The sequence below is a fragment of the Balaenoptera acutorostrata genome, chromosome 8, assembly GCF_949987535.1.
Source record: "Balaenoptera acutorostrata chromosome 8, mBalAcu1.1, whole genome shotgun sequence".
Classification (NCBI taxonomy): Eukaryota; Metazoa; Chordata; class Mammalia; order Artiodactyla; family Balaenopteridae; genus Balaenoptera; species Balaenoptera acutorostrata.
In genome coordinates this window covers 39025408-39051520 of record NC_080071.1, presented here as the reverse complement: position 1 = coordinate 39051520, position 26113 = coordinate 39025408, and the positions used below count along the sequence as shown (strand labels likewise).

At 43.3% G+C, this 26113-nt stretch overlaps 1 protein-coding gene across 2 annotated transcripts in view; it reads left to right on the top strand.

Annotated features, from left to right (window-relative positions):
- The window catches only part of TTN (titin), a 287640-nt gene extending 264063 nt beyond the window's left edge, over positions 1-23577 (top strand). For both annotated transcript variants that reach the window (XM_057551572.1, XM_057551571.1), the window contains 25 exons: positions 24-2090; positions 2192-2494; positions 2613-2918; positions 3013-3303; positions 3399-3695; positions 3825-4130; positions 5021-5326; positions 5412-5693; positions 5874-6467; positions 6589-6876; positions 6984-7283; positions 8127-8429; positions 8991-9293; positions 9395-9979; positions 10108-10413; positions 10529-10828; positions 11475-12050; positions 12164-12469; positions 12839-13432; positions 13558-19334; positions 19463-19619; positions 20350-21041; positions 21134-21287; positions 21813-22115; positions 22253-23577. In XM_057551572.1, the coding sequence (XP_057407555.1) occupies positions 24-2090; positions 2192-2494; positions 2613-2918; positions 3013-3303; positions 3399-3695; positions 3825-4130; positions 5021-5326; positions 5412-5693; positions 5874-6467; positions 6589-6876; positions 6984-7283; positions 8127-8429; positions 8991-9293; positions 9395-9979; positions 10108-10413; positions 10529-10828; positions 11475-12050; positions 12164-12469; positions 12839-13432; positions 13558-19334; positions 19463-19619; positions 20350-21041; positions 21134-21287; positions 21813-22115; positions 22253-22551 (15995 nt within the window). In that variant the 3' untranslated portion in view covers positions 22552-23577. The remainder of the gene's footprint in view (positions 1-23; positions 2091-2191; positions 2495-2612; positions 2919-3012; positions 3304-3398; positions 3696-3824; positions 4131-5020; positions 5327-5411; positions 5694-5873; positions 6468-6588; positions 6877-6983; positions 7284-8126; positions 8430-8990; positions 9294-9394; positions 9980-10107; positions 10414-10528; positions 10829-11474; positions 12051-12163; positions 12470-12838; positions 13433-13557; positions 19335-19462; positions 19620-20349; positions 21042-21133; positions 21288-21812; positions 22116-22252) is intronic.
- Positions 23578-26113: the final 2536 nt, after the last annotated feature.

The following is a 26113-nucleotide window of genomic DNA, read 5'->3' as shown; positions in this document are numbered from 1 at the left end:
CTTTCTTTGTTTTCATTTTACAGCTATTCCCGATTCCCCTGGCACTCCAGAACCTAGTAATGTAACAGGCAATAGCATTACCCTGACATGGGCAAGGCCAGAATCAGATGGTGGCAGTGAAATTCAACAGTACATCCTTGAAAGGAGAGAAAAGAAAAGCATGCGATGGGTGAAAGTGATCAGCAAACGACCAATCTCTGAGACAAGATTCAAAGTCACTGGTCTGACAGAGGGCAATGAGTATGAATTCCATGTCATGGCTGAAAATGCTGCAGGAGTAGGACCTTCAAGTGGAATCTCAAGACTAATCAAATGTAGAGAGCCAGTCAACCCACCAAGTGCTCCCACTGTGGTCAAAGTGACAGACACATCAAAGACAACTGTGAGCTTAGAATGGTCTAAGCCAGTGTTTGACGGAGGGATGGAGATAATTGGGTATATTATTGAAATGTGCAAAGCTGACTTAGGAGACTGGCACAAGGTGAATGCAGAAGGATGTGTGAAAACAAGATATACGGTTACTGATCTACAAGCAGGTGAAGAATACAAATTCCGGGTTAGTGCTATCAATGGTGCTGGAAAAGGAGACAGCTGTGAAGTGACCGGCACCATTAAAGCAGTTGACCGATTATCAGCTCCTGAGTTAGACATCGATGCCAACTTCAAGCAGACTCATATTGTGAGAGCTGGGGCCAGTATCCGCCTCTTCATTGCCTATCAGGGTAGACCAACTCCGACAGCTGTGTGGAGCAAACCTGACTCTAACCTTAGCATTCGGGCTGATATCCATACAACAGACTCCTTCAGCACCCTCACCGTGGAAAACTGCAACCGAAATGACGCAGGGAAATATACCCTTACCGTGGAAAACAACAGCGGTAGTAAGTCGATCACATTCACCGTAAAGGTGCTAGACTCTCCAGGCCCACCTGGCCCAATTACCTTCAAGGATGTGACCCGGGGATCTGTTACATTGATGTGGGATGCCCCTCTCCTTGATGGGGGTGCCCGAATCCATCACTACGTGGTAGAGAAACGAGAAGCCAGTCGCCGTAGTTGGCAGGTGGTCAGTGAAAAATGCACTCGTCAGATCCTCAAGGTCAACGACCTGGTAGAAGGCGTTCCATACTATTTCCGTGTTTCTGCAGAAAATGAGTATGGTGTTGGTGAACCCTATGAAATGCCAGAACCAATGGTAGCCACAGAACAGCCTGCTCCACCGAAGAGACTTGATGTCATTGACACAAGCAAATCCTCTGTGGTCTTAGCTTGGCTTAAACCTGACCATGATGGAGGCAGCCGAATCTCTGGCTACCTGCTCGAAATGAGACAAAAGGGATCTGACTTCTGGGTTGAAGCTGGTCACACCAAACAGCTGACTTTCACGGTGGAGCAACTCATTGAGAACACTGAATATGAATTCCGCGTGAAGGCCAAGAATGATGCTGGCTACAGTGAACCCAGGGAAGCCTTCTCTTCTGTCATCATCAAGGAGCCTCAAATTGAGCCCACAGCTGATCTCACTGGAATTACCAATCAGCTCATAACTTGCAAAGCAGGCAGCACGTTTACCATTGACGTGCCAATCAGTGGTCGTCCCGCCCCCAAAGTAACATGGAAGCTTGAAGAAATGAGACTTAAGGAGACAGATCGAGTGAGTATCACAACAACAAAAGACAGAACCACCCTGTCTGTAAAGGACAGCATGAGAGGTGACTCTGGAAGGTACTTCTTGACCCTGGAAAATACAGCTGGTGTTAAAACATTTACCATCACAGTTGTGGTCATCGGAAGGCCAGGTCCAGTAACTGGCCCCATTGAAGTCTCATCTGTCTCAGCTGAATCATGCATCCTATCATGGGCTGAACCTAAAGATGATGGAGGCACCGATATTACTAATTACATAGTTGAAAAGCGTGAGTCAGGTACAACAGCTTGGCAGCTTGTCAATTCCAGCGTCAAGCGCACTCAGATTAAAGTCACTCATCTCACAAAATACATGGAATATTTTTTCCGTGTCAGTTCAGAGAACAGATTTGGCGTCAGCAAGCCTCTGGAATCAGCACCAATCGTTGCTGAGCATCCATTTGGTAAGAAAAATAAAAATCATATTTCCAAGTCTCTATTATTAAATATTTCCCCTGAATTTTATAAAACTGTATTCATATCTGATACCTTTGCTTATATTTAGTCCCACCAAGTGCACCTACCAGACCTGAGGTCTACTGTGTGTCTGCCAATACCATGTCTATTCGCTGGGAAGAACCCTATCATGATGGTGGCAGTAAAGTCATCGGCTACTGGGTTGAGAAGAAAGAACGTAACACCATTCTTTGGGTGAAAGAAAACAAAGTGCCATGCTTAGAGTGCAACTACAAAGTGACCGGTTTGGTAGAAGGACTGGAATATCAGTTCAGAACGTATGCACTCAATGTCGCAGGCGTTAGCAAAGCCAGTGAAGCATCAAGACCTATGATGGCTCAAAACCCAGTTGGTAGGTATCAGAATTTAAGGGTACATTTGTTTATCATCATCATCACCATCATCGTCATCATTATTGGTACTAGCAAAATTCAGAGTTGCATTTAACCTTATTTTTGCATCCCTTCCAGATGCACCAGGAAGACCAGAGGTGACAGATGTCACCAGATCAACGGTGTCACTGATTTGGTCTGCCCCAGCGTATGATGGAGGCAGCAAGGTTGTAGGCTACATCATAGAGCGCAAGCCAGTCAGTGAAGTTGGAGATGGTCGCTGGCTCAAGTGCAACTACACCATCGTATCTGACAATTTCTTCACCGTTACTGCTCTCAGTGAAGGAGACACTTATGAATTCCGTGTGTTGGCCAAGAATGCAGCAGGCGTAATTAGCAAAGGATCAGAATCTACAGGCCCCATCACTTGCCGAGATGAATACGGTAAAGAATAGTCAATGCTCTCCTTTTAAATTATCACGACTTCTATAACAATAAACTATCATATATTCATTCACATCTATGTTGCCTATGACAGCTCCACCCAAAGCCGAACTCGATGCCAGATTACAGGGTGATCTGGTTACCATCAGAGCAGGCTCGGATCTTGTTCTCGATGCTGCAGTTGGTGGCAAACCTGAACCCAAAATTATTTGGACCAAAGGGGACAAGGAACTAGATCTCTGTGAAAAAGTCTCTCTGCAGTACACTGGCAAACGAGCAACTGCTGTGATCAAGTTCTGTGACAGAAGTGACAGTGGAAGATACACTTTAACGGTGAAGAATGCCAGTGGGACCAAGGCCGTGTCTGTCATGGTCAAAGTTCTCGGTAAGTACGTCAAATGATCTTTGATTTTCAAAGCTTTCTCAAGCGTGGGCAGAAAGAAACACCTTCCTCATTGCTCATCCTTATACCTGTTTCAGATTCCCCGGGCCCATGTGGAAAGCTCACCGTCAGCAGAGTAACAGAGGAGAAGTGCACTTTAGCCTGGAACCTTTCTCAGGAAGATGGAGGTGCAGAAATAACTCACTACATCGTGGAAAGACGCGAGACTAGCAGACTCAACTGGGTGATTGTGGAAGGCGAATGCCCAACCCTATCCTATGTGGTTAAAAGACTCATCAAGAACAACGAATACATATTCCGAGTGCGGGCAGTAAACAAATATGGCCCTGGTGTGCCTGTTGAATCAGAGCCCATTGTCGCCAGAAACTCCTTCAGTGAGTATTAACACTCAAACAGTTCAGCAGTTGAAATGTAATGGGATCAGGGAGAAGGGAGGACAGTCATAGCAATAGTGATTTTGTGCGATTCTGATCATCCTTTTATTTTCATAAAAATATAAACAGCTATTCCATCACAACCTGGCATACCTGAAGAAGTTGGGGCTGGCAAAGAGCATATCATCATTCAGTGGACAAAACCTGAATCTGACGGTGGCAACGAGATCAGCAACTATCTAGTAGACAAACGTGAGAAGAAGAGCTTGCGCTGGACACGTGTGAACAAAGACCATGTGGTGTATGATACCAGGCTGAAGGTGACTGGCCTGATGGAAGGTTGTGATTACCAGTTCCGGGTGACCGCAGTAAATGCTGCTGGTAACAGCGAACCCAGCGAAGCTTCCAACTTTATCTCTTGCAGAGAACCATCATGTGAGTTCCAAGAATCATACATAACCCTAATGCCCATCAAAACCACATTACAAATAATTTTCCAACATGCCATTTCCAATAACTTGTAGAATTTGTGAATGTTCTAGAAAGGCATATGCTTATTAGAAGGATCTTAAATACAACCTAAGACAGAAAACATTTCAACTACTACTTCTGTCAATAAGTTAGCAGTTACATTGCTAAAAACTGTTGCAGTATTTTCCAATCTGTGAAAAAATAAATAAACTATTTTACTACCAATATGAAAGGGATGTATTTTGCAAATCTTCCTAAGAAGGGAGAGAATTTTGTTGTAATGATAATAACTACTGAAAAGAATAAAAGACAACATCTCTTTTAAGAGGCTTAGCAGAGCATAAAGTTTCTTGTATTTTAGTAAGTACCTAACAAAATAATTGTCACAAGAGCTTCAGAAGTAAGTGGCAAATCCTTGTACAAAGTTTAAGCCCAAGAACTAAAAGGAATAAATCACTTGGATTGAATCGAGGAAGTAGAAGAAACTTATTCCTGTACTTATTAGCAATGTAGAGGTGACAAGTGATATTAACCCTGTTGAAAGCTGAGCAACTAAAGTCCCTGAGAATGGGTACTGTTAGCAATGAGCTTAGCAGGACACAGCATAGCTAGCCAAAGTGGCCAGAAAGAAACATCTACCTTTCTAAAGAAGTTTAACTCTTAAAACAATAATAATAGTAATAATAGAGCATACAGTGCTATCCTGCAATATCAGAAGAGCCTAGTTACAAAGAGTATTTTGGTGAGTGTGGACAAAGAACAATAATGCCTCAGTGAGTCTTGAAAACCAAAACTACAAATCTCAAGCTTCCTTATTTGTGTAATACCTGCATCCTTATTTTAAAATTTCATAGACACCCCTGGACCACCTTCTGCTCCGAGAGTTGTGGATACCACCAAACACAGCATTAGTTTAGCCTGGACCAAGCCCATGTATGACGGTGGCACTGACATCATAGGATATGTTCTTGAAATGCAAGAGAAGGACACTGATCAGTGGTACCGAGTGCATACCAACACCACAATAAGAAATAATGAATTCACCGTGACAGACCTTAAAATGGGCCAGAAATACTCCTTCAGAGTTGCCGCTGTGAACGTGAAGGGCATGAGTGAATACAGCGAGTCAACCGCTGAAATTGAGCCCATGGAAAGACTAGGTATTTATAATATAAGGTTTTAGGTGAATTATTTTCTCATCACACCTGTTCATGAATTAATTAAGTTTTGACATTTACTTTCCAGAAATACCGGATCTTGAGCTTGCAGATGATTTAAAGAAGATTGTGACCATCAGAGCTGGGGCCTCGTTGCGGCTGATGGTGTCTGTATCTGGAAGACCACCACCCGTCATCACATGGAGCAAGAAGGGCATTGACCTTGCAAGCCGGGCGATCACTGACAACACTGAGAGTTACTCTTTACTTATTGTGGACAAAGTTAACCGGTATGATGCTGGAAAATACACCATTGAAGCTGAAAACCAATCTGGCAAGAAATCAGCAACTGTCCTTGTTAAAGTATATGGTAAGTATTTGTCTTAAAATCAACTATGCTGTGAGTAGATTCTTTAAAAAGATACACCTTAACCTCTGATTATCACCTCTCTAAAAGGAACTATGTTGAGTATATTTTCCTGCCCCCCAAAAAAATCTATCAACCAATCAGGCAAACAGGAAGTATGGATATTTCATTCTCTTGTTTTAGATACTCCTGGTCCCTGTCCTTCAGTGAAAGTTAAGGAAGTATCAAGAGACTCTGTGACCATTACTTGGGAAGTTCCCACAATTGATGGTGGAGCTCCTGTCAACAATTACATTATTGAGAAGCGTGAAGCTGCCATGAGAGCATTCAAAACAGTAACTACCAAATGCAGCAAGACGCTCTACAGAATTTCTGGACTTATAGAAGGAACCATGTACTATTTCAGAGTGCTGCCAGAAAATATCTATGGCATTGGAGAACCTTGTGAAACATCTGATGCAGTTCTGGTCTCAGAAGTACCTTTGGTGCCTGTGAAGCTAGAAGTTGTCGATGTCACCAAATCGACTGTTACCCTTGCCTGGGAAAAACCACTCTACGATGGTGGTAGCCGGCTCACTGGCTATGTTCTTGAGGCCTGCAAAGCTGGCACCGAGAGATGGATGAAGGTTGTCACCTTAAAACCCACAGTCCTAGAGCACACTGTTATTTCCTTAAATGAAGGTGAACAGTACTTATTTAGAGTAAGGGCACAAAATGAGAAAGGTGTGTCAGAACCAAGAGAGATCATCACAGCCGTGACTGTACAAGACCTCAGAGGTATGTACCAAATCACCAAAATAACAATAATAGTAAAGGAAAATGAAGGAAACATTCAGAATTCATGACACTTTGTCATTAGAAATAATACTTATGAATAAATGCCTACTTTTTCTCATAGTGTTGCCAGCAATCGATCTTTCTACAATGCCTCAAAAGACCATCCACGTCCCAGCCGGCAGACCAGTAGAGCTGGTGATACCAATTGCTGGTCGCCCACCTCCTGCTGCTTCCTGGTTCTTTGCTGGCTCTAAACTAAGAGAATCAGAGCGTGTCACAGTTGAAACTCATACTAAGGTAGCTAAATTAACCATTCGTGAAACCACTATCAGAGATACTGGAGACTATATACTTGAACTGAAGAATGCAACCGGAACTACTTCAGAGACCATTAAAGTTATCATTCTCGGTAAGGATGAGAGACCAAGACACAAGCAAGCTGTTGTTGTTTAGTCACCCAATTTTGATTTGAAGTGAAAATTAATCTCCGGGATTTCTTTTTTTTTTTTTTCATAGACAAGCCTGGTCCACCAACTGGGCCTATCAAGATTGAAGAAATTGATGCTACTTCAGTGACCATTTCCTGGGGACCGCCTGAACTGGATGGTGGTGCTCCACTGAGTGGCTATGTGGTAGAACAACGTGATGCCCATCGTCCAGGGTGGCTGCCAGTGTCTGAATCAGTGACTAGATCAACATTTAAGTTTACCAGACTCACTGAAGGAAACGAGTATGCGTTCCGTATAGCTGCGACAAACCGCTTCGGGATCGGCTCGTACTTGCAATCTGAGGCCATAGAATGTCGCAGCCTCATCAGTAAGTCCTGGACGCCACCCCCCACTCTGGGTAGAATCCCCAGAGGTAGAGTCCCCACCACAGAGGTAGAATCCCCACCTCTGATCCTAAATATTAACAAGAAGGAATTTGTTCTTAATATACCCTTATGTAAGTAAAAATAGGTCACAAAGTTAATCCCAGCGTCTTTCCAAGGTTTCTAAACCTCTTTTTTTTTTTATATATATATATTTTTGGCTGTGCTGGGTCTTCGGTTCGTGCGAGGGCTTTCTCTAGTTGCGGCAAGTGGGGGCCACTCTTCATCGTGGTGCGGGGACCGCTCTTCATCGCGGTGCGCGGGCCTCTCACCACCGCGGCCCCTCCCGCCGCGGGGCACAGGCTCCAGACGCACAGGCTCAGCAGCTGTGGCTCACGGGCCCAGCCGCTCCGCGGCATGTGGGATCTTCCCAGACCAGGGCTCGAACCCGTGTCCCCTGCATTAGCAGGCAGATTCTCAACCACTGCGCCACCAGGGAAGCCCTAAACCTCCTTTTCTTGGAAGTTTTCAACATGGGTGGGGCTTTTTTTTAATGGAAGAAAGAGAGGAGGAGGGAGTTAGGGAAGGATGGATGGAAGGAAAGGCAGGAGGGAGGACTGGCTGTTACAGTGAGAAACAATACAGAATACATGCTAAATAAATGTTTATAGAATTGAAGAAAATGAGGAACAGCAAGAAAAGTACAAAAATGAAAACATGAGAAAAACAGTTGCAAGAGTCTTATATATACCATTTTAAGATGGTATATACAAGACACACTTATACAAATGTATGAGTCTTCAATTTATTCATGGTGCCATGTTGTGTTTACCTCTGTCTTGCTGCAGATATTCCTGGACCTCCAGAAACATTACAGATATTTGATGTCTCACGTGAGGGCATGACACTTACTTGGTACCCACCAGAAGACGACGGTGGCTCCCAAGTGACTGGATATATTGTGGAGCGCAAAGAAGTGAGAGCAGATCGATGGGTCCGTGTAAATAAAGTACCAGTGACGATGACACGGTACCGTTCCACTGGCCTTACTGAAGGCTTAGAATATGAACACCGTGTCACAGCCATTAACGTGAGAGGAACTGGAAAACCAAGCCGTCCTTCCAAACCCACCATTGCCATGGATCCAATTGGTAAATACCTTTTGCATAAGTTTATTGAGGTATAATTTAATGTGGTAACAGTCACCCTTCTGAAATATAGAATTCTATAAGTTTTGTATAACCACCACCACAATCAAAATATAGAATATTTCCAACAGCTCAAAAAGTTCAGTTGTGTCCTCTGTCATCAATCCCCTCCCCACTCCAACCCCGGGCAACTTTGGGCAAATAACTTTATATTCTTCTCTTGAGTCTATTTCTCCCTCTTTAAAATGGAACTCACAATACACACCCTATTATCACAGTTAAAATTTTAAAGCAAGTTAATATTTCTGGAAGCACTTTAAAAACTGATGGTAAATGTAAGATAGTATTAGTGATTATAAACAAAGCACAAATAAGACAAAGGAAAAACCAAGAGCTTTAAGTAATGTTAACTGATTAAAATGAATTAAATATTTACAAAATGAAAAATATTCTAATGTTATAGTCCATGTTTCCACAACTCACTGAAATTGTTAGGTGGTGCATTTGATTTTCAACTTTGCAGAAACTTTAACAAGTATGTTTTTGCCTTATTCTTATTCCCAGCTCCTCCAGGAAAGCCACAAAACCCAAGAGTTACTGATACAACAAGGACATCAGTCTCCCTGGCCTGGAGTGTTCCAGAAGATGAAGGAGGATCTAAAGTCACAGGCTACTTGATCGAAATGCAAAAAGTTGATCAATATGAATGGACCAAATGCAACACCACCCCAACCAAGATTCGGGAGTATACTCTCACACACCTACCTCAGGGCGCTGAATACAGATTCCGTGTCCTAGCTTGTAACGCTGGTGGACCTGGGGAGCCCGCTGAGGTACCAGGAACAGTCAAAGTCACGGAAATGCTTGGTAAGACATATGATCATTTACTTTCTGCTATAATTGCCTTAAGACTTATTTCCTACACCCGCCTCCCAAAATGCTAATTGTAACCCTACCTTTCTTCCCAGAATATCCTGACTATGAACTTGATGAAAGATACCAGGAAGGTATCTTTGTAAGACAAGGTGGGGTCATCAGACTTACCATACCAATCAAAGGAAAACCATTCCCAATATGTAAATGGACCAAGGAAGGCCAAGATATTAGTAAGCGTGCCATGATTGCAACCTCTGAAACTCACACTGAGCTTGTAATCAAAGAAGCAGACAGGGATGATTCTGGCACTTACGACCTGGTTCTGGAAAACAAGTGTGGCAAGAAGGCTGTCTACATCAAGGTCAGGGTGATAGGAAGTCCCAACACTCCAGAAGGGCCACTTGAATATGACGACATACAAGCTCGCTCTGTAAGGGTCAGTTGGAGACCCCCTGCCGATGATGGTGGTGCTGACATCTTAGGCTACATCCTCGAGAGACGAGAAGTGCCTAAAGCCGCCTGGTACACCATCGACTCCAGAGTCCGAGGTACATCTCTGGTCGTAAAAGGCCTCAAAGAAAATGTGGAGTACCATTTCCGTGTTTCAGCAGAAAACCAGTTTGGAATAAGCAAACCCTTGAAATCTGAGGAACCAGTCATACCAAAAACACCACTGAGTAAGTGCTCTTCCAACCATAACACTGTAAAAATCCTCTCAGTGCTCTTTTGTTTCAGAAGGAAAGCCACCAGCTTACAAGAGTTGGGACTGCACTCTAACACATGTGTTTTCCACTTACATTCCTAGACCCTCCCGAGCCTCCAAGCAATCCCCCAGAAGTACTAGATGTGACCAAGAGCTCTGTCAGCCTGTCCTGGTCCCGGCCCAGAGACGATGGTGGTTCTCGGGTCACAGGCTACTACATTGAACGCAAGGAGACATCAACTGACAAGTGGGTCAGACACAACAAGACTCAAATCACCACCACAATGTACACCATCACCGGGCTTGTTCCCGACGCGGAATATCAGTTCCGCATCATCGCACAGAATGACGTTGGCCTAAGCGAGACCAGCCCTGCTTCTGAACCAGTTGTTTGCAAAGATCCATTTGGTAAGGAAAGAGTTTCCAAAAGGGTTAGAATCAGAGAGGCAAACCATCTTTGCTCTTTTTCTTTTATTTCAGCAGGAAAGCTGATTTCCTTTTCAACTGTTTTCAAATATTTCAGATAAGCCAAGCCAACCTGGAGAACTCGAGATTCTTTCAATATCCAAAGACAGCGTCACTCTACAGTGGGAGAAACCTGAGTGCGACGGTGGCAAAGAAATCCTTGGATACTGGGTTGAATATAGACAATCTGGAGACAATGTCTGGAAGAAGAGCAGTAAGGACCGCATCAAGGACAGGCAATTCACAATAGGGGGTTTGCTGGAAGCTACGGAGTATGAATTCAGGGTTTTCGCTGAGAATGAGACAGGGCTGAGCAGACCTCGAAGAACCGCTATGTCTGTAAAGACGAAACTAACATGTAAGTAACATGTAACTAACACGTTAGTTCTCTGCTTCCGGTTTACAAACTGAGCAACATGTTAAGGCTAATTCTTCGTCTGGACTAAGTAGATCTCCAGAAAACTTTACTGGAGAGCAAGTGTTTGGAAAGAAATCACTCACTCTGGCATATGCACACACAGGGAATAGTTGATGCATTCTAAAGGAAGTCATTCCAAGCACATAACCTCAGCAGTGAACTGTTAGGTGCAGTGAACTGATTCCTAAAGCAATTTCTCCCTTGAATACAATGGGTTTTTTTTTTTTAATACTCCTAGTAAGACTTGAAGGGTCAACAAATGTACCCCACTTCAGTGAACCTAAGTAAGGGCAAATCTACAGATTTATAGAGAACTAATATTTCCCCCAAACCCTATACATTGTTAATGCCTCCCAATCATAAAAAGTCACTCTACATAATAATATGATGTGCTCATTGAATCTCTACTTTCCAGATAATCCTCCAGTCACTGTGAAGCCTTTTTAAGAATTAGACTCATATGTAAATAATGGTGTCTAATAAAGTATTAGTCAATAGGATGAATTCATTCCTGATATACAAGGACAGAGGATTATAGATTCAGTAGTAACAATAATGCATTAATGTTATCTTTCATACCCTTCAGCTGGAGAGGCCCCAGGAGTACGCAAAGAAATGAAGGATGTCACCACCAAACTGGGTGAAGCTGCTCAACTCTCATGCCAGATTGTTGGAAGGCCTCTACCAGACATTAAATGGTACCGATTTGGTAAGGAGCTGATACAAAGCCGCAAGTACAAAATGTCTTCAGATGGACGCACACATACTCTAACAGTAATGACCGAGGAACAAGAAGATGAAGGCATTTATACCTGCGTAGCTACCAATGAGGTTGGAGAAGTAGAATCCAGTAGTAAGCTTCTCCTGCAAGCAACGCCACAATTCCATCCCGGTTACCCACTGAAAGAGAAGTATTACGGTGCTGTGGGGTCAACGCTTCGACTTCACGTTATGTACATTGGCCGTCCAGTACCTGCCATCACTTGGTTCCATGGCCAGAAACTTTTGCAAAACTCAGAAAACACTGCTATTGAAAACACTGAGCACTATACTCATCTCGTCATGAAGAATGTCCAACGTAAGACTCACGCTGGGAAATACAAAGTTCAGCTCAGCAATGTTCTTGGAACAGTGGATGCCATCCTTGATGTGGAAATACAAGGTATTTTATTTTCACTTTCAGTGGGGGGTTTTTTTGTTGTTTTTAAAGAAAAAAGAAAAAAATCTTGGGAGACACACTACAGAAACCACTCCAATTGTATTTTCTCCCAACAGATAAACCAGACAAACCTACAGGACCAATTGTGATCGAAGCTCTATTGAAGAACTCTGTGGTGATCAGCTGGAAACCACCTGCAGATGACGGAGGTTCCTGGATCACCAATTATGTGGTAGAGAAATGTGAGGCCAAGGAAGGGGCTGAATGGCAATTGGTGTCTTCAGCCATCTCAGTGACAACCTGTAGAATTGTGAACCTCACAGAAAATGCTGGGTATTACTTCCGGGTTTTGGCTCAGAACACGTTTGGCATCAGTGACCCTCTAGAAGTCTCCTCAGTTGTGATCATTAAGAGTCCATTTGGTGAGTACAACCTCTACAGTCTTCCTATGGCCAAATTCCATCTGTACATAAAACTTTTTTTTTAAACAGAAATAACTTTTGAAAGGAGATAGCAAAGATTCAGCTAAAGTCCAAGTGCCTTTTATCTCACTTAAATTGAATTTTTGCTTATCTAAAAGGGCACATGTATACCCTATCCCCTTTTTCTCTAAAAAGGAACTTTGTGTTTTGGTAAGTTTCTCGGCATAAAGTAACCAATTTCATTTTTCTGGATTAGTTATTCTTAATAGAACTTTGGGTTCATAACATTTTATTTTTTAAAAAATAAGCTCTTCATAAAGCTGTTTGTTTCACCCCATGAGTCAAATGCTTTTTGTTTGTTTTAAACAGAAAAGCCAGGTGCTCCTGGCAAACCAACTATTGCTGCTGTCACAAAAGATTCTTGTGTTGTGGCCTGGAAGCCACCTGCCAGTGATGGAGGTGCAAAGATTAGAAATTACTACCTTGAGAAGCGTGAGAAGAAGCAGAACAAGTGGATTGCTGTGACAACAGATGAAATTCGAGAAACCGTCTTTTCAGTTCAAAACCTTATTGAAGGTCTTGAATATGAGTTCCGTGTGAAATGTGAAAACCTAGGTGGGGAAAGCGAATGGAGTGAAATATCAGAACCTGTCATTCCCAAATGTGATGTCCCAATTCAGGCACCACACTTTAAAGAGGAACTGAGAAATCTAAATGTCAGATATCACAGCAATGCTACTTTGGTCTGCAAAGTGACTGGTCATCCAAAACCAATTGTGAAATGGTACAGACAAGGCAAAGAAATCATTGCAGATGGATTAAAGTACAGGATTCAAGAGTTTAAGGGTGGCTACCACCAGCTCATCATTGCAAGCGTCACAGATGATGATGCCACAGTTTACCAAGTCAGAGCTACCAACCAAGGAGGGTCTGTGTCTGGCACTGCCTCCTTGGAAGTAGAAGGTAAAAATAAATCAGCAAACATCATTTTGGTGCTAGATTACATATTATTAATTGGGGTAGGGGGTGCTCTTAAATAGTGTTGGGTATTGCTAAATTATATTCTTCCTTCTTTTATTCTGATACAGTTCCAGCCAAGATACACTTGCCTAAAAATCTTGAAGGCATGGGAGCAGTCCACGCTCTCCGAGGTGAGGTAATCAGCATCAAGATCCCATTCAGTGGCAAACCAGCCCCAGTGATCACCTGGCAGAAAGGACAAGATCTCATCGACAGCAATGGCCACTACCAAGTTATTGTCACAAGATCTTTCACATCACTTGTTTTCCCCAACGGAGTGGAGAGAAAAGATGCTGGTTTCTATGTGGTCTGTGCTAAAAACAGATTTGGAATTGATCAGAAGACAGTTGAACTGGACGTGGCCGATGTTCCCGACCCACCCAGAGGAGTCAAAGTTAGTGACGTCTCACGAGATTCTGTCAACTTAACATGGACTGAGCCAGCTTCTGATGGTGGCAGCAAAATCACCAACTACATTGTTGAAAAATGTGCGACCACTGCAGAAAGATGGATCCGCGTAGGACAGGCCCGAGAAACACACTATACCGTGATCAACTTATTTGGAAAAACAAGTTACCAGTTCCGTATAATAGCGGAAAATAAATTTGGCCTGAGCAAGCCTTCTGAGCCTTCAGAACCAACCATAACCAAAGAAGATAAGACCAGAGCTATGAACTATGATGAAGAGGTTGATGAAAGCAGGGAAGTTTCTATGACCAAAGCATCTCACTCTTCAACCAAGGAACTCTATGAGAAATATATGATTGCTGAAGATCTTGGGCGTGGTCAGTTTGGAATTGTCCACCGTTGTGTTGAAACATCCTCAAAGAAGACATACCTGGCCAAATTTGTTAAAGTCAAAGGGGCTGATCAGGTTTTGGTAAAGAAAGAAATTTCCATTCTAAACATCGCTAGGCACCGAAATATCTTATACCTCCATGAATCATTTGAAAGCATGGAAGAATTAGTTATGATCTTTGAGTTCATATCAGGACTTGACATATTTGAACGCATTAACACAAGTGCTTTTGAACTTAATGAGAGAGAAATTGTAAGCTATGTTCGCCAGGTCTGCGAAGCACTTGAGTTCTTACACAGTCATAATATTGGACACTTTGATATTAGACCAGAAAATATCATTTACCAAACAAGAAGGAGCTCCACCATTAAAATCATAGAATTCGGTCAAGCCCATCAGCTGAAGCCAGGGGACATCTTTAGGCTTCTGTTCACTGCCCCTGAATACTATGCACCTGAAGTCCACCAGCATGATGTTGTCAGCACAGCCACAGACATGTGGTCACTTGGAACACTGGTATATGTGCTGTTGAGTGGTATCAATCCATTCCTAGCTGAAACTAACCAACAGGTAATTGAGAACATCATGAATGCTGAATATACCTTTGATGAAGAAGCATTCCAAGAGATCAGCCTTGAAGCCATGGACTTTGTTGACCGGCTGTTAGTGAAAGACAGAAAATCTCGCATGACAGCATCTGAGGCTCTCCAGCACCCGTGGCTGAAGCAGAAGATAGAAAGAGTCAGTACTAAAGTGATCAGGACACTGAAACACCGACGTTACTACCACACCCTGATCAAGAAAGACCTCAACTTCGTTGTGTCTGCAGCCAGGATCTCCTGTGGTGGTGCAATTCGATCTCAGAAGGGAGTGAGCGTTGCTAAAGTTAAAGTGGCATCCATTGAAATCGGCCCAGTTTCTGGGCAGATAATGCATGCAGTCGGTGAAGAAGGAGGATATGTCAAATACGTATGCAAAATTGAAAATTACGATCAGTCTACCCAAGTGACTTGGTACTTTGGTGTCAGACAGCTGGAGAACAGTGAGAAATATGAAATCACCTATGACGATGGAGTGGCCACCATGTATGTCAAACACATTACCAAATTTGATGACGGTACCTACAGATGCAAAGTAGTCAATGACTACGGGGAAGACAGTTCTTACGCAGAGCTGTTTGTTAAAGGTGTGAGAGAAGTTTACGACTATTACTGCCGTAGAACCATAAGGAAAATTAAGCGCAGAACAGATACCATGAGACTCCTGGAAAGGCCACCAGAATTCACGCTGCCTCTCTATAACAGGACAGTTTATGTGGGTGAAAATGTCCGGTTTGGAGTAACTATAACTGTCCACCCAGAGCCTCGAGTAACATGGTATAAATCAGGTCAGAAAATCAAACCAGGTGATGATGATAGGAAGTACACATTTGAGTCCGACAAGGGTCTTTACCAATTAACAATCAACAGTGTAACTACGGATGATGCTGCCGAATACACTGTTGTGGCAAAAAACAAATACGGTGAAGACAGCTGCAAAGCAAAGCTGACTGTGACCCCACACCCACCTCCAACAGGTACGACCCTAAGACCCATGTTCAAACGGCTACTGGCAAACGCAGAATGCCAAGAAGGCCAAAGTGTCTGCTTTGAGATCAGGGTGTCTGGCATCCCCACGCCAACATTAAAATGGGAGAAAGATGGTCGGCCACTGTCCCTCGGGCCTAACATTGAAATTATCCATGAAGGCTTGGATTATTATGCTCTTCATATCAGGGATACTTTGCCTGAAGACACGGGTTACTATAGAGTCACAGCCACAAACACTGCTGGATCCACCAGCTGCCAGGCCCACCTACAAGTGGAACGCCTGAGGTACGTCAAACAGGAGTTCAAGACTAAGGAGGAGCGTGAACGACACGTACAAAGGCAAATTGACAAGACACTAAGAATGGCTGAAATTCTTTCCGGAACTGAGACTGTGCCACTAACACAGGTCGCCCAGGAGGCACTGAGAGAAGCTGCCATCCTTTACAAACCAGCCGTCAGCACCAAGACTGTAAAAGGGGAATACCGACTTGAGACGGAAGAAAAGAAGGAGGAGAGAAAACTCCGCATGCCTTATGAAGTACCAGAGCCACGCAAGTACAAACCGGCCACCATAGAAGAAGACCAACACATTAAGCAGTTCGTGCCCATGTCTGACATGAAATGGTACAAAAAGATACGCGATCAATTTGAAATGCCTGGGAAGATGGACAGAGTTGTACAGAAAAGACCCAAGCGCATCCGCCTTTCAAGATGGGAACAGTTCTACGTGATGCCTCTTCCACGCATCACCGATCAATACAGACCCAAGTGGAGGATTCCCAAACTGTCCCAAGACGACCTTGAAATGGTGAGACCAGCCCGCCGGCGTACACCTTCTCCTGATTATTACTTTTATTACAGACCCAGGAGACGTTCTCTCGGTGACATCTCGGATGAAGAATTGCTCCTGCCCATTGACGACTACCTGGCAATGAAGAGAACAGAGGAAGAGAGGCTGCGTCTTGAAGAAGAGCTGGAACTGGGTTTTTCAGCCTCACCCCCAAGCCGGAGCCCTCCACGTTTTGAGCTTTCGAGTCTGCGTTACCCTTCCCTACAAGCTCACATCAAGGTGGAGGAAGCAAGAAAAGACTTCAGATACTCAACGTATCACATCCCAACGAAGGCAGAGACCAGCACGAGTTACGCAGAGCTGCGGGAGCGGCACGCCCGCGTCTCGCACAGGCAGCCCAGGCAGCGGCAGAGGATCATGGCCGAGAGAGAGGACCAGGAGCTGCTGCGTCCAGTCACCACCACCCGGCGCCTCTTGGAATACAAAAGCGAGCTGGACCACATGGCGAAGGAAGAAAAATCTAGAAAGAAATCAAGACGCCATAGAGAAGTGACTGAAATAACGGAAACTGAGGAAGAATATGAGATCTCCAAACACACTCAGAGAGACACTTCCTCCTCGGTGTCCAGGCTGCTGAGACGCCGGCGCTCCCTGTCTCCGACCTACATCGAGTTGATGAGGCCGGTGTCCGAGCTGATCCGGCCACGGCCACAGCCAGCTGAGGAATATGAATATGAAGATGACGTAGAAAGAAGGTCTCCTACCCCAGAGAGGACTCGCCCACGTTCCCCCAGCCCTGTGTCTAGTGAGCGATCACTGTCAAGATTTGAGAGGTCGGCAAGATTTGATATCTTTTCCAGGTACGAGTCCATGAAAGCTGCTTTAAAAACTCAGAAGACATCAGAAAGGAAGTATGAGGTTTTGAGTCAGCAGCCTTTTACGCTGGACCACATGCCTCGAATCACACTGAGGATGCGCTCCCACAGGGTACCGTGCGGCCAAAATACACGTTTTATCTTAAATGTTCAGTCTAAGCCAACTGCCGAGGTCAAATGGTACCACAACGGTGTAGAACTCCAAGAGAGCAGTAAGATTCATTACACCAACACCAGTGGGGTCCTGACCCTGGAAATTCTGGACTGTCATATTGATGACAGCGGAACATACCGTGCCGTGTGCACCAACTACAAAGGTGAGGCTTCTGACTATGCAACCTTGGACGTCACGGGAGGGGATTACACCACCTATGCTTCCCAGCGCAGAGACGAAGAGGTCCCCCGATCTGTTTTCCCTGAGCTGACGAGAACAGAGGCATATGCGGTTTCATCATTTAAGAAAACATCTGAGATGGAAGCTTCCTCTTCCATCAGGGAAATGAAATCACAGATGACAGAGACAAGGGAAAGTCTCTCATCGTATGACCACCATGCATCTGCAGAAATGAAAAGTGCTGCAGTCGAAGAAAAGTCGCTGGAAGAAAAATCCACACACAGGAAGATCAAGACGACTTTGGCAGCAAGAATTCTCACGAAGCCAAGGTCCATAACGGTGTATGAAGGCGACTCTGCAAGGTTTTCTTGCGATACAGATGGTGAGCCGGTACCGACTGTGACATGGCTGCGTAGGGGACAAGTCATAAGCACTTCTGCCCGCCACCAAGTGACCACCGCAAAGTACAAATCGACCTTTGAGATCTCTTCAGTCCAGGCTTCAGATGAGGGCAACTACAGCGTGGTGGTAGAGAACAGCGAAGGGAAGCAAGAGGCACAGTTTACTCTGACCATTCAAAAGGCCAGGGTTACTGAAAAGGCTCTGACATCACCACCGAAAGTCAAATCCCCAGAGCCTCGGGTAAAATCCCCAGAAGGAGTCAAGTCTCCAAAACAAGTGAAATCCCCAGAACCGGTGACTTCTCACCCAAAAGCTGTATCACCCACAGAGACAAAACCCACACCAACAGAAAAGGTTCAGCAGCTGCCAGTCGCTGCCCCACCGAAGATAATTCAGTCCTTGAAAGCAGAAGCTTCTAAAGATACAGCAAAGCTGACCTGTGTGGTCGAAAGTACTGTATTGTGTGCAAAAGAGGTCACCTGGTATAAAGATGGCAAGAAACTGAAGGAAAATGGGCATTTCCAGTTTCATTATTCGGCAGATGGTACCTATGAGCTCAAAATCCATAACCTCACTGAATCTGATTGTGGAGAATATGTTTGTGAGATTTCTGGTGAAGGTGGAACTTCCAAAACTAACTTCCAATTTGTGGGACAAGCCTTTAAGAATATCCATGAGGAAGTTTCAAGCATATCAGAAACCAAGAAAGCAGCTCAGAAAACTGCCGAGTCAACAGAAACCAAGAAAGCGGCTCAGAAAACTGCTGAGTCAACAGAAACCAAGAAAGCGGCTCAGAAAACTGCTGAGTCAACAGAAACCAAGAAAGCAGCTCCAAAAACTGCTGAGCCAACAGAAACCAAGAAAGCAGCTCCAAAAACTGCTGAGCCAACAGAAACCAAGAAAACTGAACCAAAAGCTCCTGAACCAGTTTCCACAAAACCAGTAATTGTTACTGGGCTGCAGGATACAACTATTTCTTCAGACAGTGTCACTAAATTTGCAGTTAAAGCTACTGGAGAACCCCAGCCGACTGTCATCTGGACAAAGGATGGAAAGGTAACCAGTTCTTAAATGATCCTTAATCTTATCTTCTAAAAACACTAACCTCTTCCCTCTTCCCCATCTCCCAAAGAAAGTTTAAAAGTAAATCACTTTTTAAAACTCAAATCACGTGCATTCTACAGGCTATAACACAAGGAGGTAAATATAAACTCTCTGAAGACAAAGGAGGATTCTTCCTAGAAATTCATAAGACTGATACTTCTGACGGTGGACTTTATACTTGTACAATAACAAATTCAGCTGGATCTGTGTCCTCTAGCTGCAAATTAACAATAAAAGGTAGGTTGGCTTTTATTCTTACCAATAATTTTCAGAAAACAATATGAAGGAAACATTTCTAAACACTATTCCTTACACACACACACACACACACACAAAGTATTAAAATAAAACTGTTTTACCAAGGTACAGAATACCATTTGTACACAAATGTACAAATACACATATTTGAAGTTATCATATACTTTTATATTTATTAAGTGTCTAATTGTATGTGGTGTTGATTATATAAGATTCCTGCTCCCGGGAACGTTTAAGAATAAAGTCAGGTGAACATACAAAATGGCACTTCTTCCCTAAAACTTCACTCTTGCTAATTTTCCAAAGCAGTGGAAAGTTAATGAAAGAAGTGTATCAGTTTTCCCAATTAAAATTAGTTTGCTTTCATCTCAGTCTTCTAAAACATAATTCAATTGTTTTAATTACTCAAAATCTCCTAAATCCACCCATCTCCTAAATGCTTCAACTATTCTTTTCAAAACTTTTTTTCCCCTGAAGTCATAAAAATCATTCTTCTGTTTAGTTTAGTTTAAATAATCATTACACTGATCTCCAAAGTCATGCATGACAACTTTCCAAGATTGGGACTGAGAAAGAATTAGGTATTACCTACACTGCATGCGTTAAGTCAATATTTTTTCTTTGTATGTTATTCACTTACAGAATCCACAAGAGAAGAGGGTGGGGCCTCTTTCCAATTCAGTTTGCCTTATAGAGCTTTCTTTTTCAGCTGTAACAGACACCGAGATACAGAAAGTATCTACACAAAAGACCTCCAAAAGTACATCCCAGAAGAAGGCAGATGTCCAAGAGGAAATTTCCAAAAAAGCCCTAATTTCTGAAGAAATCAAGATGTCAGAGGTGAAATCTCCAGAGAAGCTGGCCCTCAAGGAGGAAGCTTCAACAGTTCTGATTTCCGAAAAAGTCAAGAAATCAGAAGCAACCTCCCTGGAAAAATCCCTTGTCCATGAGGAAATCACTAAAGCATCACAGGCATCAGAAGAAATCAGAACTGATGCTGAGATTAAAGCATATTCTACTCAGATGAGTATACCTGATGGTCAGAAAGTGACTTTAAAAGCCAACATTGCTGGTGCCACTGATGTGAAATGGGTATTGAATGGGGTAGAGCTCAGTAACTCCGAGGAGTACAGATATGGCGTCTCAGGCAGCGACCAGACGCTGACCATCAAGCAGGCTGGTCACAAAGATGAAGGGATCCTCACCTGCATTGGCAAAACCAGCCAAGGAATCATCAAGTGTCAGTATGATCTGACCCTGAGCAAAGAACTCTCAGGTGCTCCAGCCTTCATCTCCCAGCCCAGATCTCAAAATGTTAACGAAGGACAAAATGTTCTCTTTTCTTGTGAAATCAGTGGTGAGCCATCACCTGAAATAGAATGGTTTAAAAACAACCTGCCAGTAAGTTGAGTTATGAATATAATACTGAAGAAAACTTTAAATACTCCATCTACTCCTAAAGAGCTCAGAGAAACCCTTTTTTCTCTTTTTAGATTTCTGTTTCTTCAAATATCAGCGTAAGTCGCTCCAGAAATGTATATTCTCTTGAAATCCGAAATGCCTCAGTAAGTGACAGTGGGAAATACACAATTAAGGCCAAAAATTTCCATGGCCAATGTTCAGCTACTGCTTCCTTAACGGTCCTTCGTAAGTATATCTTTACCATTTTCCTTACTTGCTTAAGGCCGTTATCTGAGTTTTTTTGTTTGTTTTTTGCTTTTGTCTTCTGAGCCCAGCAAACTCTCTGGAGCCCCATGTGTAAGAGACACCGGCCTCCTGTGTGAATTCATTCTTAACGGTCAACGTTTCTTTACAGCTAGACAGAAACATGGATAAGTTAACTTTCAAAGCAAAGCTACCAACTGTCCTATTACATGTATTTTCAGAATGCACAATATAAAAATTATTTTCTGTATGACTAATCATTTTTCTCCTAGTGATTCTAGCACCTGCATGTAATGTAATGATAGAAATATAAGGATTCGTTTCTGGGAGACACTGAGCTAGCTCTTGACAACTGTATGTATGTATCTGCTTATGCTTCCACAGCAAATTGTTTGGGTTGCGTTTCTGTGTGTGTGTCTAAGTGTTCCATTTCTGTAAGTCAGTGTCAGATGTCACCAATTAACCAGATGTCATTGGTGTTCACTGTGTATCTGCTATGCTCCACAGCTCTAGTTGAAGAACCTCCCAGAGAGGTAGTATTGAGGACAAGTGGTGACACGAGCTTGCAAGGAAGCTTCTCATCTCAGTCAGTCCAAATGTCTGCCTCTAAGCAGGAGGCCTCCTTCAGCAGTTTCAGCAGCAGCAGTGCTAGCAGCATGACCGAAATGAAATTTGCAAGCATGTCTGCCCAAGGCATGTCCTCCATGCAAGAGTCCTTTGTAGAAATGAGTTCCAGCAGTTTTATGGGAAAATCTAGTATGACACAACTGGAAAGCTCAACTAGTAGGATGCTTAAAGCAGGCGTAAGAGGTGAGCAATCAAATTACTGGTAGAGGTAGACAAGCCTAGTAGCATGGTAGAGTCCTTAGTACATACAATTCAGTACAAAGCAAATTGTTATATTTTCAGTGATCCTAAAACTTTTTTGTTGTTTTTGTTCCATAAAGGAATTCCACCTAAAATTGAAGCTCTTCCCTCTGACATCAGCATTGACGAGGGCAAAGTTTTAACAGTAGCCTGCGCTTTTACGGGCGAGCCTACCCCGGAAATAACATGGTCCCATGGTGGAAGAAAAATTCAAAATCAAGAACAGCAAGGGAGATTCCATATTGAAAACACAGATGACCTGACAACTCTGATCATCATGGACGTACAGAAACAAGATGGTGGACTTTATACCCTGAGCTTAGAGAATGAATTTGGATCTGACTCTGCTACTGTGAATATAAATATTCGATCCATTTAAGAGGGCCTGTGCTCTCATATTCAGACATTCTTAACCTCTCCTGAACGATTCACATAGACTAATCTTTCTGATCTGTAAATACTTTTTAAAAAAATGTAGTTTTGTATCAACCTAAATGAGTCGAAGTTCAAAAATATGCATTTCAATCTTTTCTTAACTGTTGACCTAAGAAGATTATACATTCTCTAGTGACATGTACATACTGTATATAGCCGAATTAACGGTTATAAAGTTTTGTACCATTTATTTTATGACATTTTACAATGTAACTGTTGAAACTAACTGTTGGTAGGAGAAAGTTTCTTATGGAACGAATACCCTGCTCAACACTTAATCAATCTTTGTGCCTCAACATAATGTTGATGTCTAAGTATGCCTCAGTGGGTCGAGAAATTCCCCATTGAAGATGTCCTATCCACCGACACGATGCTGTGCACGTCACCTGATATGTGCACCAATACTTACTGAATCAGAAATGTAAGGCATTGGTGATGTTTGCATTTACCCTCCTGTAAGCAACACTTTAACGTCTTACATTTTCTCTGATGATGTCACACTCAAAATGATCATGACTTAAATATTACCAGAGCAAAGTGCAACGGCCAACACTTTGTTCGCTCATTTCACACTGTCTCTGACCATAGAGAGTGCCTGGGTAGCTTGGAAAAGCAACATCACCTGGCCATCCCCTGATTTAACCAAGCTGTTCATGCGTTCCTATGCCAGAGCAGTGCCAACTCTTGGAGGTTCCGGGGTGCAGCCAACGCCTTCGTGTGGTAGCTCTAAATTTAAATTACACCAGAGAAACCGGGGCAACTAAGCAATGAGCCACAGCAAAAAATAAAGAACAACAACAACAAAATAAAGCTGTCGTTAAATTAAAAACAACAAAATATTACTAACTGCCCAAAATATCAATTTGATGTAGTTCTTTTCATGCAGGTTTAAATTCAATTGTTAGTTATAATTGTTGGACCTCCTTGAGAGAGTAACAACAAAATAAAGCAAGCTATCTGCACCTCAAAATGTGTGATTGGTTGTTTTCTGTAAAATTCTGGGGTTGGGGAGGTATGTGCCTTTGCAAATCACAGAAATCATCATAGATAAGAAAAAACAACTCAAGTTCTTCACAGCAAATATTTAAATTACCATGTTGAATGCATTCCACAATTTTTTTTAAAGCATAGATATGATTCTCATGGATAAAGTTACCACCAAAAGTTAACAAAAATCCCCCAGAATAATAGATCAAATCTTCTAAACTTATCATCAAGAAAAATCTTTTTATGGGAGCTGATTCGTTAAATCCAAAGATATTGAACATCTACAATTCATGATATTTTGTGCCAGACAGCAATGCAAAGATGAGCAAGATGAAATAGACCCTGTCCCTCAAGGAGTATAGAAAAGAATATGACAATTTCAGGGAAAATGATCAATTGTGCAACTGAATCCGTTACTGACTACTGCAGCTCCAAATTGAGACAGAACAAATCAAAGTCCTCAAAGCTAAAGAACTCGCTTTAAATGGTATAGTCCTACTATGCTTTTCAAAACAACTTCATGATAAAATATCTAGCACCAGGAAAATCTGTATCCACATCAATTAGATAATCCTAATTGTAAACCTATAAAGTTGATTATTTGCCTAAATTACCCCCTAAATGTAAGTACAAGTGGCCAAAGCTAAAGCAAATGCACTGTCAATTCTTACTCCCCCAAAGAAGATGTTAGGTCTTCGTTAATTTATTCAGCAAGTATTCTGTCTTAAGTCAGATTCCCTAAAAGCAGAGCCTAAGACTAAACTCTAGTATAAGTAATTTTTTGAGGGACTGCTCTCAGGAAAAAGGAAGTGAGGGAAGCAGAGTAGAGGAAGAAAGCTAAGCAAGAATGTGGTCTCCGCGGGAGCTTCAGCCGCATCCCGCAGGGAGCATTAATTGTACCAGAGTTGGTTCCACCTGGGAGCAAGAGCGCTTGACCTTCTGTACCCGCTTATCTGCCAATTAGTGCCTACAGGCTGGGAGCTTGTGGGAGCGGGGTGGGGGGGTGGGGGGGAGACGGAAATAACCTCCAGGGTGAGGGGCACCCCTTGGCCAGAGCAATCTCTGCAGACTAGGGCAGCTAAACAGCCAATACACAAGAAACTGGGCCGGGTACACATCACCTGGATCTGGGAGGTACGGACAGCACTCACTGCACCATCTAACAACTTGAAATGCCAGTTCTTACCTTAAAACAAGAGAGGCAGGGATTCCTGAGGCTGACTCCCAGCCCTGACAGGCTCATGTTCTAAGCAGTCCTATCCATGGCTGAGGCGCAGTCCGTCCTGCTGAGAATTCTGAAGCTGAAAGAACTGTAGTTGCAGCTCCCAAATCCAGAGATCCATTTTGGGTCTGGGAGAAAGGGGAGGAGCTAAGATTTATCTCGGGAAGGAAATCCACGCCAAGTCCAGAGGCCTGACTTCTTTTCAACCAGTAGCAGAAGCCCACGCCTCTGAGAGCGGCAGGGTGTGGCCAAGGGGTCACACGTGAGAGGACTGCGTAGGGAGGATCCTGGGAAGTCCCTCAGAGGCCCTCCGGCTGGAACTACTAGCACCCCTTCCCGGGTTTACCAGCCAGCCTCCCTCTGAGAGCGCCTCCAATAACAGCGCTCCCCCGCGTAGGGTCGATCCCACCCCACCTCCAACAGCCCCAGGAGTGCCTTCCCAGCAGCTTTGCATTTCCGGTTCACACCACCTTGTCTCTCCCCCCTGTCGGCAGGGGGCGCCAGAGAGCAGCAAGCAGACGCCTTCTTCCTGGTTCAACCCTCCAATCCACAAAACCTATGAGTAATCTTCACTCTCTTCCTGCCCCTCTTTCTGCTGAATCCTTCCTATTTTATAAACCCCCCACTTGGCTACACTCATAAGCAGCATAGTGTAGGAATTACATATACGCACTCAAAACCCAGAGTACCAACCCAAATCCAGGATCTGCTATTTGCTAACTTGTGTCACCTGGAGTAATTACTGACCTACTCTATCCCTTGATGGTCTCACCCATAAGATGGGAATAACAACAGCATCAACCTCACAGGTTTTGTGAGGATTAAACAAATTACTACATGTGAAACTCTTAGAGCAGTGCTGCCAGAGCACCCAATAAACACCAGCAATCAGTATTATATTACAGATCACCATGCAAAACATCGAAGTTAGGGACCAGAGAAACATTTAAGAGGGGGTGTAACACAAACCTCACTTGTAATCACTAGATGTATTATTTTGCTAGGGCTGCTAGAACAAAGTACCACTACCCTGGGGGTGGTGGGGGCGGGGAGGAGGCTAGGAGTCCTAAATGAAAGTGTCAACAGGGATGGTTCCTTCTGAGAGTTGTTAGGGAAGGATCTGTTCCAGGCCTCTGCTTGACTCGTAGATGGCCACCTGTTCACATAGCATTCTCCCTGCATGCATCTGTGGGTCCAAATATCCCGTTTAGAAGGACATCAGCATATTGGATTAGGTTTCACACTAATTTTACCTTATTTTAACTTTATTATCTGTGTAAAGACTATCTCCAAATAA